Raw genomic sequence first — 12,729 nt, 5'->3', positions numbered from 1 at the left:
AGGGGGAAGGAGAGAAACCGAACAGAAGGAAAGCAGGTGTCGAGGGAAAATGTGGAGCAGTGGAATAGGAAGTGGGGAAAGGTAAAGAAGGATAGGGGAGAATTCGCTGTCCCTACATCTGTCCACACCACAGTGTTTCAGATGCGGGTGCTGTTTAAGCAATCAGTCAATCAACCGTAACCCTTGCGAACTACAAATAAATCATTCTGACAACTACCTGGAAAGTTTCAGGCTGTCACACTAATGCCAGGGCTCATTGTTAAAAAATGAACAATTCTGTTGTAGACTCATCTCAGGTTTTTAAATCAGGTACCGTACGATGTCATTCTCACAGGTAAAATTTGCAGCACACCTATTGGCTCTTGTTAATAATCAAATGCTCCAGAGTCTCCCAACATTTATTCCAAAGCATTCCCAGAAGATTTCTTGTAAAAACAGGCTTATTTCTCAAGTGAACAGGTACAGGATGCATATTAATTTTTTTCAAAACCTGTCCCTGGCTGGTTTCCAGAACAAGCAGCAGGACGTATAAGCCAGATGTGGACCTTTGAGTATCTGAACCAGATTATCAGGCGATTCTATAGACTTACTTAAATCTATTTAAGCAAAGCACTGATGTGACACAAATATGGCTGCAAATTTGGTAAGTATGACCACAAAAAGAACTACAAATTCAGTATTGGGGGGGGGGGCAACTAGTGTAAGCCAAATCCTATTCAGCACACTAAGTAAGCCAAAACGTAAGGGAGTATGCACGATCCAGTGAGGGAAAAGCAACTAATGCAAGTGTCATCACTTTAAGTTCTGCTTTCTAAACCGTAAGCAGATGCTGAATCTGCCTGACACTGGCTTAAAAACATTCATGAGGTTCTCGCTGGGAAGCAAAGCCGCATCACTTGCTTGGAGTGGCCTCCCAGTTACACCTGAATCCCCCTCCACAGAGAACAAAGCGGAGGACACGGGAAAATAGCTGCAAATGTGTAATATACGTCATTTTAGACCCAGCTTTACTTCTCTGTCTGCTGTTATCGAGCACCGCTCCCAAAATATCCCAATTTCAGATAAGAAAAATGAAGTCTGGCTCATACAAATATATCAAATCACAAGGCAGTGATTTAAAGAAAGTCAAAACTCAACTCTGACTCTAGATAGTGTGATGAGAATGAGCTGTGGGATTCATCGAACCGCCGAAAAATAAAAAAGGAGTTTTCACTATTTTGTATTTTTAACGTAGCCATTTGTAAATGTACTTTTGTCAGTTAATTATCAACTACATACCTACCCACCCTTTTCAGAAACGCACTTGAAAAACCACAGTTATTCTGTTACCTTTCCCATAAGAAAAACAAAAAAACAAAAAACAAAAAAAAACCCCAAACTACCACTAGAAGACAACCACACAAAACAGGCACTCGGGGTTCTGCACTGCACAGTCACCACACTTACTGATTTTTGCCTCCTCTCTTGAGAAAGGAAAGCAGCAAAGCTGGCCCATGGCACTGGTGCTGTCTTTCCTTCCCGGTGCTCTTCTCCCTGGGCACCCCAAATAGAAACTGCAGTTTGGACCGCGGTCTGCGAGCACGCCCTGCCTATTCCACTCCGAGGAACAGCACGCGTGGCACGGAGAGCCAATGCACAGCCGGCAGAGAGAAAGCAGAAGGCAAGTCGCTGCGGCGGTGAGCAGGCAGGCTCCACCTCCCGGTCCCCAGCCAGAGGCGGCTGCTCCGGGACCGGGACCCGCGTTCGGTGAACCAAGGGGCCATATGCTCCCCCGATTCTCACACAACTGAGAGCTCCCAGCTGCCCAGCCTTAGATGAGAGCCGCCAGCACTGTCTGCGTGACCGTGTGTGTCTTTAAGAAAGATAATCAAGGACAAACCACGCCGAGTCGTCCTCTCTCCTGCAGAAAAACAGAGTAATTACACAGAGAAATTCACAGACAAAAAAAAAAAAAAAACAATCTCTTCACTTTCTGTCTGCTATTTAAGGAGGAAGAGCTTTCTATTATCCCCAGGAGATTTTTGTTTCTTTGTTTTATGAATAAGGAACCTGACGTTGCACAACACTGAAAACCCAACTTGAATGAAGTACCACTAACTACCCCACAAACTGCACAAACTGGAGAAATGACAGGGAAAATGGGGGTAAAAGAAGATACCAATGGTTGCCTGCACTTGACAGCGTTATCTTTTAAACATCTGCCTTCTGAAATACAGCTTTGTTTTTCTATTAAGGCAGGAAATCAACATTATGAGTTTTGAAATCAGAGCATCAAATATTCAATAGCCCAGAAAATTCCCCAAACCTAGAAGCATCACTGAGAAAAAGATCACGAGGTGGGTAAGCAAATTTGGGGACAGCACGACTAGTTTTGAACTTCATGACATGAGATAACCGATTTCAAGTAACAGCTCCAAATCTGTTCCCTCGAGTAGGGAACAGCCTTACTGTATGACACTACAGGAATAAAAGGCTGTTCTTAGTGCCAGAAATACCATGCAAATCCCTGCTTTCCTGCTCTACTTCCTGGCAAGGCACATACACCCATTTACCAGGAGGTGGAAAGAGAGGGCTCGGGATGATCACGAAAACCTCCCATGTTTCTGAATGCAGGGTATCTGCTTTCACACTCCCCTAAACAAAAAGAGTAGGCAGCTTGGAAAAATAAAAACTGTCAATTTTTATGTGAAATACTACTTTGTGCATTAAAGAAAGATCTGTAGTGAACACTCTTCATTGAAAAAAACGAGTGAGTCCTGGCATTCCCTAATCACCAACGTTGCTGTAGCCATAAAACCTTTAGAAGTAGAAAGGCAGAGCTTTGAATCCCAGGTCTGTCAGGTATGAACAGTGATGAAATTCTGACCTGTTGTCAGAGTTGTGGATCTCTTCCTCTGTGAGATCTGCAAATCAGGTAAGTTTATTATAAAGTTTTCATTTGTAGCTAAGTGTGTGGGAGGAACGGAAGAAGCAGAGAACAGACAGGGCACTGTATCTATTTGCACCTCAGTCTTTCTAGCACCAGCCTGCAGTCTCTCCTCCGCCTCTTCCAATTTCCTGCCCTGCTGGCTGCCATCTTAAGCCACTGCTCACATATGTGGACTCCAACCAAAAAGCCCCCTCACTCAAATGCAGCATTCAGGGGAGAATACTCTGTGATGAACCCCACACTGACTCTATTAATCCATTCCTATTGGTACTACTTCTAACCACATGCAATTAAGAATAAAATAGGGGCGCCTGGGTGGGTCAGTTGGTCAAGGGTCCGACTTCAGCTCAGGATATGATCTCACGGTTCATGCGTTCAAGCCCCGCATCGGACTCTGTGCTGACAGCTCAGAGCCCAGAGCCTGCTTCAGATTCTGTGTCTCCCTCTCCCTCTGCCCTTCCTCTGCCCAATGCTCACTCTCTCTCTCTCTCTCTCTCTCAAAAATAATAATAATAATAATAATTAAAACATTAAAAACAAATTTAAAAAAAGAATAAAATATATAAAGTGTGTCATTACCTAAGTAACAGTATTTACCTCACAATATTCTGCAATCTCAGGGGGAAATATATATATTAGAGATTTTTTTCATAAGCATTAAGAGTGAATCAACCATAATAAAAGCCTAGAAAACAATTGAAAAATCCAAGACAGGAATTTTTAAAATTGGTTTTAATTGTGTAAATAATTAGCACATTTAAACTCACAGAGCAGATGGAGTCTGGTTTCCTATCACTAAGGTGTCTCTCCATTCTGGAAAGCTCTAGTTTCATACCAAAGGCTAAGGCTACTCTTAGCCCAGGATTTCCAGGAATGGTCTTCATATTGCATTCTTTCCTGTTTTTTTTTTATAATAAATATGATTCGTTAATTATACAATTAAATCTAATTTCACTACTATAGATTTCCAAAGAGTTTCCATACACTCAAATTTTCAACTCAAAATCATGGACACCTTCATGTGTTCAGATGTTTGTTTGTTCGTTTGTTTGAAACACAAACCATACATATGTTAGGAATACTGGTGAAAAAGCTGACTTTCTTCCCCACCATCATATGCCCCTCCTCAAATATGAATAGCTACCATACAGAAGGACCCAGAGAGTAGCCATCATCTACCCAATTGTTTGGGAATACAACAGTATGTAACTGACTTCAATTGTAGAAGATATAAGCCCCTCCTCGCCCTTCCCTATGTCACAAAAACAACCAAGTAGTAGGCTGAACAAGAACAAACACTAAGATAATCCTGGACACTCGCTATATGCCAGGCCCTTGCTAAGTGTTTTACATTTACCCACTCATTTCATCCCTTCCACAGTCCTGTGAAGTAGGGAGTATTACTATCCCCTTTTTACAGATGGAAAAGCTGAGCTCAGAAAAATAACTAGGCCAAAATCTCTTAGAGAACATGGGACCATAATGGGATCTGAACTCAACGTGTCTGGCTACACAGACCCTGAGCAGCTCTCCCCAGAACTCTGTATCATTAAGCGCAATTTGTGTGTGGTTATCAGGTATATACCTTACAAGGCAGCTCACTACAATTTCAGAATAATGTGCAGCAAAATAGCTATTTAGCCAAGCTCAATGGTATTATGTTTAAATGTCTTGGTTTCTCATGTATTGTCAGGAAATCCCTCTATTAATGGGGCAAGAGTAATATAATCTTCTTCTAAGGCAGATCGCTTATTGGAGCTGGAGCCTCGTTCTGCTGCCTGTCACGCTGTGAAGAGATGATCTATCCAGAGTGCAGAGATACCAGAATGGCCCCTGAAAGCACTCACCTTCCAGGAAAAATAGCAACTTATACCAGTCACGAGTAATCCCTGAGAATATTAACGGCGTTCTATTAGAGGGCTAACAGACTCCTTTCAGTAATACAGAGAGATCTACAAAAAGAAAGTAGCCTCAAGGAGAAAAAAATATCTGATATGGTGTCATGTTCCTAACTTTAAAGCTATAACCTTTGCTCACAGGCCTGGCTTAAACAAATCATGGTTAGGACAGTTCTCTGCCTGCTATAGTTGTTTGGATTCTTGTTCTAACCACTGAACCAGTAGGGAGGAAACTAAACAGTATGAGGGGTGGCAGCCGCCTCTTCTCCACGTGCTGTGAAATATAAGCTCTGACAATATTGTCTCTAATGTGAAAAGATAATTCTTAACTATGACCAGCTCTATTCTCTGTATCACTGGTTGGCATTATTTTCCATTGGAAAACATGTATATTGGATTTCTGTGCAACCTTGCTATATAAAAGTTGGACTCAAACAAATCTCAGTATAAGATTCTGAATCTATAAAACTTTACAGATCCCACCTCTTTTGAAGCCTCCAGTTCATTAGTTAAAGGAAAGCTGAGTTTGACAACTTACAGAAACACATGAGAAAGAAAAGAAAAAAGCATATATTCCTTTATTGCAAAGAGAAAAGAGAAAGAGGGCATTAAATTGTGAAGTGTAAAGGTTGGGGGTGGGGGGGAATGCTTCATCCCTCCAAACTCTGGAACCAAGCGTTAGGAGACATTCCTTTAGGCACAAAGAAACACTTCAGGAAGATTTCATTACACAGCAGGTGGCACACTTATGGAAACTGTTAATGCCAAGAAATGTCACAGTTTCAGCAAAAATGTACGTAAGTTCAAGAAATGCTTGACGATTCATGAAAACACAACTCATAAAAATTGGGATCTTTTGGAACATATTCCAGTTTTTTATGTTGATACCGGGGTGCCAAAAGATAAAAACTATTAATCTGGGCCTTACAAAGGTTGGATGGACATATTCAATATTGTATTCTGTTTTTCTATGTTCCTGGAAAACCAAATTTCAATTCTCAAGAATCAATCCACAAAGCATATGTCACCCAGACCCAATCTACCCAAGAGTAGATATTCCTCTACTCTTTAGCCACTGCGACATCCTTGCAGCCATTTTGTGACCAAAGGGCAAGGTCCCGAAGCTACATGATTAAATAATGATCTTTGAAAGTGGTTCTGACGAATGTCTGTCTACACGGAAGAGAGGCTGGAAAAGTTATAACTGAAAAACTTTAAGGATTACTTGTTAATCTCACTGGTAAAGTCCTGTCTTTAACTAGCAGACAAAAGAATCTTGATCTAACTGTGAAATTTGGGAGCCAAGAATATATTTTTACCATTACTCCCATGTTAGTCCTATTTTCAACAAAGACTTTTTCTTTCTCTTTCCAGTGTTTTAGTTGTTTTTCTCTAAAACTGAAAGTTATAGGTAGTTGAATTTGCAATTGCCGTATGCTATAGAATTTCAGTATGTAATTGAAGAGAAAATATGCTTTTTTAAAACACAAGCAGAAAAACATAATGTACCATATACAGCATATGTGCACTTAGGAAATGGGAGGAGGCAAGCAGATAACTAGAGTTAGAGAAGAAGTCCTTCTCCTTTACCAATCCGTAAGAATCATGGTCAAATCTCGGCTGCTGCGGGCCGATTTAGTGCTGATTTTCAAATGTCTCCTCCATGCTTATTATGCTGTACTTTTCTATGTGTGTGGCCTAACTTTCAACAATGTATGTAGTTGAGGCCCTTCCCTTAATTGGTAAGAAATAAATTGGGTTGGAGTGCCTGGATGGCTCAGTCAGTTAAGCATCCGACTTCCACTCAGGTCATGATCTCATGGTTCATGGGTTCGAGCCCCACGTGGGGCTCTGTGCTGACAGCTCAGAGCCTGGAGCCTGCTTTTGGATTCTGTGTCTCCCTCTCTCTCTGCCCCTCCCCTGCTCATGTGCTCAATTCAATTTGATTCCAGCCACTATTTATTAAACACTTAGTATGGCTAATATGATAATCACATTGGCTCTTGAGGTGAAGTTAACTTTTGAAACAAGGGGTACAACCAAAATAAGTGAGAGAGAAGGCCCCGGCCAGGCCAAATAGAGTAGGAGGCAGAAATCTGTACACATGAGCCAGAGGGAGCAGGGGGGCATTCGCATTGTGGTAAATCCCTTTGGACAGTTTTATTAAGGAAATGCAGTAAGAACGAAGGCCAGTAACAGGTCATCTATTCTGGTTAGCTGCTGTCCAGTCCCGCTTTTACAGTCTGTCTTTCTTTTCAGGCATTAACAACAAACTCACAAAAACTGACATGAGTTACTTAACTCAAGGACAAGTTCAATGATTGGATGTCAAAACTTGTTTTTTAAACAAAAAAGAAAAAAAAAGGAAAAGCAAAGAATACATTTAATCTGCTGGCCAGTATTTGTATTATCTGCTTTCTTATTCAACTACTTTTAATCCTTTAATGCCCTGAGGCTTTCGGAGAGAAAGCAACACCCTTCACAGCAAGAAAAAATGTATTTTAAAAAAGCCAAGAGGACCCAAATGAATAGATTTTATTTGCAATTTAACAATGTAAACAAAAATTTGGTTTTAGTTTCTAATTTACTGGGGTTTTTTTCACAGGTGCTACTTATCCTTTCTATGGAATATCCTCAGTCTGTATTTAGCTCTGAAGGTGCTCCCCCGGTTGACCTTGAGCAGTTACATTCCTTGCTATATAAAGGATTTGAAGACTTCAAATAAAAGGTGCTTTCATAACTCAATGCATTGTTATTAAAGTTTTTTTTTTCTGTAATAGCAGTGAAATCGATAGGGAAGAATGAAAGTAAATCCACAAAATAATAAAAAGAAAATCCACTTCTACTAGATGAAAGGCAGTTAAGTCAAGATTGGTTTTGGCAGGTCTCGGGGTCTGTCATGATCTACCGTGGCCCAGGGTAACATTCATCTGATACACTATGTCAGTATTCACTCTGTTTTTAGACACTTCTAACAGCATTTGATAACTGTTGTTTAAGTACCCATAAAATTGGGGCCCCTGGCTGGCTAAGTTGAAAGAGCAAGCAACTCTCAACCCTGGGGTCTTGAGTTCGAGCGCCATGTTGGATGCTTAAATAAATAAATTAACAAACTTAAAAAAAAAAAAAGTTTAAGTACCCATAAAACTAAAATATTGATGATGTGGACAACAAAAGCAAAAGAAATGTAGATAATATTAAATGTCCTCACACCTTGCAGCCTACTGACAAGTACTTGAAACAGGCAGAGCAACAGTCCTCAAGGAACTCACAACTGCCTTAATGTTAATGCTTTGCTACAGGCAAAAAGCAACCTTAGCTTGACTTTAGCCAGGCCTCAAGGATCCTGTCAGTCTTCTTTAACATCCTTTTGGAAACTTCCTTTATCTCTGTCCCTCACAACTAAAAAGTATATAATCAATAGCGCCTTACAATCCCAGTGCAGATCTTTCTGCCCATGGATCCTGTCCCCGTGCTTTAATAAAACCACCTTTTGGGGGACTCCTGGATGGCTCAGTCTTGGTTAAGCGTCTGATTCCTGATTTTGGCTCAGGTCATTACCTCACGGTTTGTGAGATGGAACCTCGCATCTGGCTCTGTGCTGACAGGATGCAGCCTGCTTGGGATTCTCTCATTCCCTTTCTCTTTCTCTGTCCCTCCCCTGTTTGCACGTGCATACACCCGTGTACTCTCTCTCTCTCTCTCTCTCAAAAATAAAAACTTAAAAAAAAAAAACACCTTTTGCACCAAAAATGTCTCAAGAATTCTTTCTTGACCGTTCAATCCTGAACCCCAACATTTTCCGTTAATACATCTCTTATTTCATATCCAATATGTATTGAATGCATTCAGCTGTGAGTAACAAAAACCTCTTGATTCAAATGGTTAAAAAGTAAAGAAACTCATTATCTCCTAGAATCAGAGATGGAGTTGCCTTAGGGTTGGTAATTCAGTAATTTAACAAGATCATCAAGAGTCACTTTTCCAGTCTTCCATACACAGTACACATGCTTGTAGTCATCTAGGGTCCCCCATGGTTAAGGTGGCTGCTAAGTCCTGACATCACATGTATAACCAACAATTCCCGATAAAAAATGACGTTCTCTTTCCTTAGAATCTCTAGGTCTCAGCAAACAAACAAACAGACAAGCAAAACTATTCTCTGAGGTCTCAAGTAGACTTCCCCTCACAGATCAGAACTGGGTCACAGGCCACTTCCTAAACTAATCACTGGCAAGAAGAATGGACCCAGTCATCAGCAGGACTAAAGCCAGGCCCATGTGCTCTGAAGTTCACCACAATCTAGGGGAAGTGGGGCTCTGCCAACAGGGAAGAAGGGGAAGAAAATGGACCCATAACAGGCAAAGCACTAGTGTCTGTTATTGGTCAATTATAATTAGTAAAGTTACTAAAAAATTTTTTTAATCTGTATTTATTTTTGAGAGAGAGAGAGAGACAGAGTGCGAGTGGGGAAGAACAGAAAGAGAGGGAGATACAGAATCTGAAGCAGGCTCCAGGCTCCAAGCTGTCAGTACAGAGCCTGATGTGGGGCTCAATCTCAGGAACCCTGAGATCATGACCTGAGCCAAAGAGGGATGCTTAGCCCAGGCACCCCAATAATTACTAAAGTTATTGAAAGGGTTGATAAATAATTTTGCCTAGCAAAAACAGGAAAAAGCCCTAAAAAGTAAATCATTGAAAAAGAGTGCCATGCTAGTAAAATATATACCCCCCCAAAAACACAAAACAAACAAACAAAAAAACAAAAATGGGGGAGCCTGGGTGGCTCAGTTGGTTAAGCACCTGACTTTGGCTCAGGTCATGATCTCACAGTTCGTGAGTTCAAGCCCCGTGTTGGGCTCTGTGCTGACAGCTCAGAGCCTGGAGCCTGCTTCAGATTCTGTGTCTCCCTCTCTCTCTCTCTCTCTCTCTGCCCCTCCCCTGCTCACGTGCTCTCTGTTCTTCAAAAATAAATAAAAAGATCATATATGGATGAATATATGCCACACTTACATACTGAATTCTTGCTGAATGCATAGTTGGAGAACAAGTATCAAAAATATTAACTGTCTTTCTCCTAAACCTTATTATGCTAAGATTGACTTCTTAAATAAAAGCTTTTGCTTTGATCAGAGCTGTCAGCAATGAAAATATTTTTGGCAGCTACGAATCCCTGGTATGAAATACAAAAGTTATGATTATCAAATTCAGTTTCCTATACTCATAACCAGAAGCAAGACAAAATATTCACTCGAATATCCTCATCAGAAGATCAAATAGAACCACAATGAATGAATTGACAAAATGTTGTTCTCCCAGCCACTGTTATGTGTTCTAGGAATTTCATATAAAATATTTTCAAGTCATATAAAATAGTAAAGGATCTTTATGGGTTAATGAAAAAAAAAACAGAATTTAATCTTCATAAAGAGAAATGAGTATACTCAGTTTCTTCAACCCTCATGATCCCTGTTTTTACCAGAACAAGTTTCTCTGTAAAAGAAGCGAATTTGAGGGGTGCCTGGGTGGCTCAGTCAGTTAAGTGTCTGACTTTGGCTCAGTCATGATCTCACGGTTCATGAGTTTGAGCTCTGAATCAGGTTCTGCACTGGTGATGCAGAGCCTGCTTGGGATTCTCCCTCTCTCCCTCCCTCTCTCTGCCCCTTCCCCACTTGTTCTCTCTCTCTCTGTCTGTCTGTCTGTCTCTCTCTCTCTCTCTCTCTCTCTCTCTCTCTCTAAAAATAAGTAAATAGACTTTAAAACATGTTTTTTAAAAATTAAAAAGAGAAGCAAATTTGCATAGCGAAGGGGCATCTTTATGCCATTGCTGGCCAGACCCTATAGACCAAGAAGAAACAATAAACAGATCTGTCATATTTGTTTAACCAATTTCTACCACCTTTTATTTTAGCTCTTGGTGTTAGATCTCCTTCCTTCCTCTACAATAGTTATCTCAGGTAACTAGCTACAAAACCAGTCTGAAGTCCCAGGTTTCCCAGGTAACCCCCAGCTACTTCATTCACACCCACAGCTTTAACTGCCAACTTAATGCCACTGAATCCCAAATCGATCTCTTGGATAGATCGTCCTCCGTGTCCCAGACCTCCCTCTGGGATGTGTCCCTTGACTGGGCCACAGGTGTTTTAATATGTCTAAAATCAAACTCATCTTCTCATCACCAAAATCTGTTTGTCTTTTATCCCCTACACTGGTGTAGGGCACTGCCATCAACCCAGCTGTCAAACCCCAAATCTGAGAGCCATCCTAGACCCATCCCCTACGATGATCTGCTGTAAACCTGAAAAGAGTGATTCTCCCGCCTGCCTAGATCTGCAATGAACCCCTCCTTCTCTGTCTCTGCTGCAAATGCTCACTGCAGACAATCGTTAGGACCTCCCTAGGCTACCACCCTAGTCTCCTAATCATCTTGCTGACTGAGTCTCCTGTTCTGTCATATCGAGCTTTTACACTACTGGTAGACTGGACTTTCTAAAGCACAAATCTGAGCACATTATTCTGAACTCCAAATTTTTGAAGGCTCCCATCCCCTACAAAATAAGATCTGAATTAAGATAAGATCTGAAGGGTAGGGAATTCACGTGCAGAATGCATTACCAACCCTCCTCAGGAAGTTACTCAGCCTGGAAAACACCCTCCCTTTCACTTGTCCTTCCCACATGCTCTTGCTGCAGCTCAGACCTGCCCTCTTCTGTGCAGCTTTCCCCGACAATCCCAGGCTGAATTACAAGTACACTCGGTGGGTTCCCATTAACTTCAGGCAGTCGTTATCACTTTAAATTGTAATTGTTTGCATGACTTGGCTCAGAGCAGAGGCTGTGTTGGCCCACCTTTGATCTTTAATACACAACATAATTCTTGGCACTTAGTAGGTTCCATAACTATCTGTCCAACAAATTGCACAAGTAAAATACAACAAAATGTGTTTATATGCACAGCTAGCAGCTCTTCAAATGCCCCGTGGGAGGTAAGCCGGATAGCTCAGGCCAAACAGCTGAGTCCCAATATCACTGTAACAGTAGTGTGGCAGCCACGGGCCATTTACTCACTAGGGTCATGGTCCCTGTTCCGATTCCTATTTTAAGAGTGAATCTAAAACAGAAGAAGAATATGGTAGAACTGGATTTTCAGGCAGAGCTGGACAATGAGAATATTACTGTCTTTCAATTAACCAGATACAATGACATCAAAATGTAGCTCTGGCAAAAACTAAAGTACAACAGCTTAACACAAGACAAAGAATTTGTGAATTGTAACGATGGAAGAAACTTCATGAGGCCCCTCAGGCCTCCGGGTTATATGACCCACAAATGGTACTGTCGCTTCCCCCTTAAAAGATGGTCAGTAAAGACATTTAACAAATCCCTTAACACCTTTGTCCTAGTGTTTAACAATCAATCTTTTAGAGTCCACAGTTGTTCCTAATTCCTAAAATAGTATATTCCCAGTAAAGATTAAAAAGAAAATGACTTTTGGGGTGCCTGTGTGGCTCAGTTGGTGAAGCATCCAACTGCAACTCGGGTCACGATCTCACTTGCAGTTTGTGGGTTCGAGCCCCACATCGGGCTCTGTGCTGACTGCTCAGAGCCTGGAGCCTCCTTCAGATTCTGTGTCTCCCTCGCTCTCTGCCCCTTCCCCACTCCTGCTCTGTCTCTCTCCCCAAAATAAACATCCTGCTCTGTCTCTCTCCCAAAAATAAACATTCAAGAAAAATTAAAAAAGAGAAAAGAAAGAAAATGACTTTTCCCCCTTATACTAACTCTTCCTTCTCTGTCCTGAGTTTAAGAATTGTACACATACTTTGTGATAAACACAGCACTAATGATGGGCACAAGTGAGTGAGCACTGAGTACGCGTCAGGCACGATGCTAAGTGCCTTTCACG

The 12,729-nt window shown here is 41.3% G+C and overlaps 1 protein-coding gene across 9 annotated transcripts in view; it reads right to left on the bottom strand.

Moving 5' to 3' along the window:
* The window catches only part of AKAP7 (A-kinase anchoring protein 7), a 157,643-nt gene that overhangs the window by 39,847 nt on the left and 105,067 nt on the right, over positions 1–12,729 (bottom strand). The window contains exon 1 of one of the 9 annotated variants that reach the window (XM_058735282.1): positions 1,447–1,903. The exons of 6 other annotated variants lie outside the window; for them this stretch is intronic. In XM_058735282.1, coding sequence (XP_058591265.1) covers positions 1,447–1,495 — 49 coding nt within the window. In that variant the 5' untranslated portion in view covers positions 1,496–1,903. Of the gene's footprint in view, positions 1–1,446; positions 1,904–12,729 lie in introns of those variants that run through there. 2 more of the 9 variants (XM_058735284.1, XM_058735283.1) reach the window with 2 other exon arrangements.

This window comes from Neofelis nebulosa, chromosome 6 (assembly GCF_028018385.1).
Source record: "Neofelis nebulosa isolate mNeoNeb1 chromosome 6, mNeoNeb1.pri, whole genome shotgun sequence".
Lineage (NCBI taxonomy): Eukaryota > Metazoa > Chordata > Mammalia > Carnivora > Felidae > Neofelis > Neofelis nebulosa.
The sequence above is the reverse complement of the archived record's forward strand: the minus strand, read 5'-3'. Positions and strand labels throughout refer to the sequence as shown.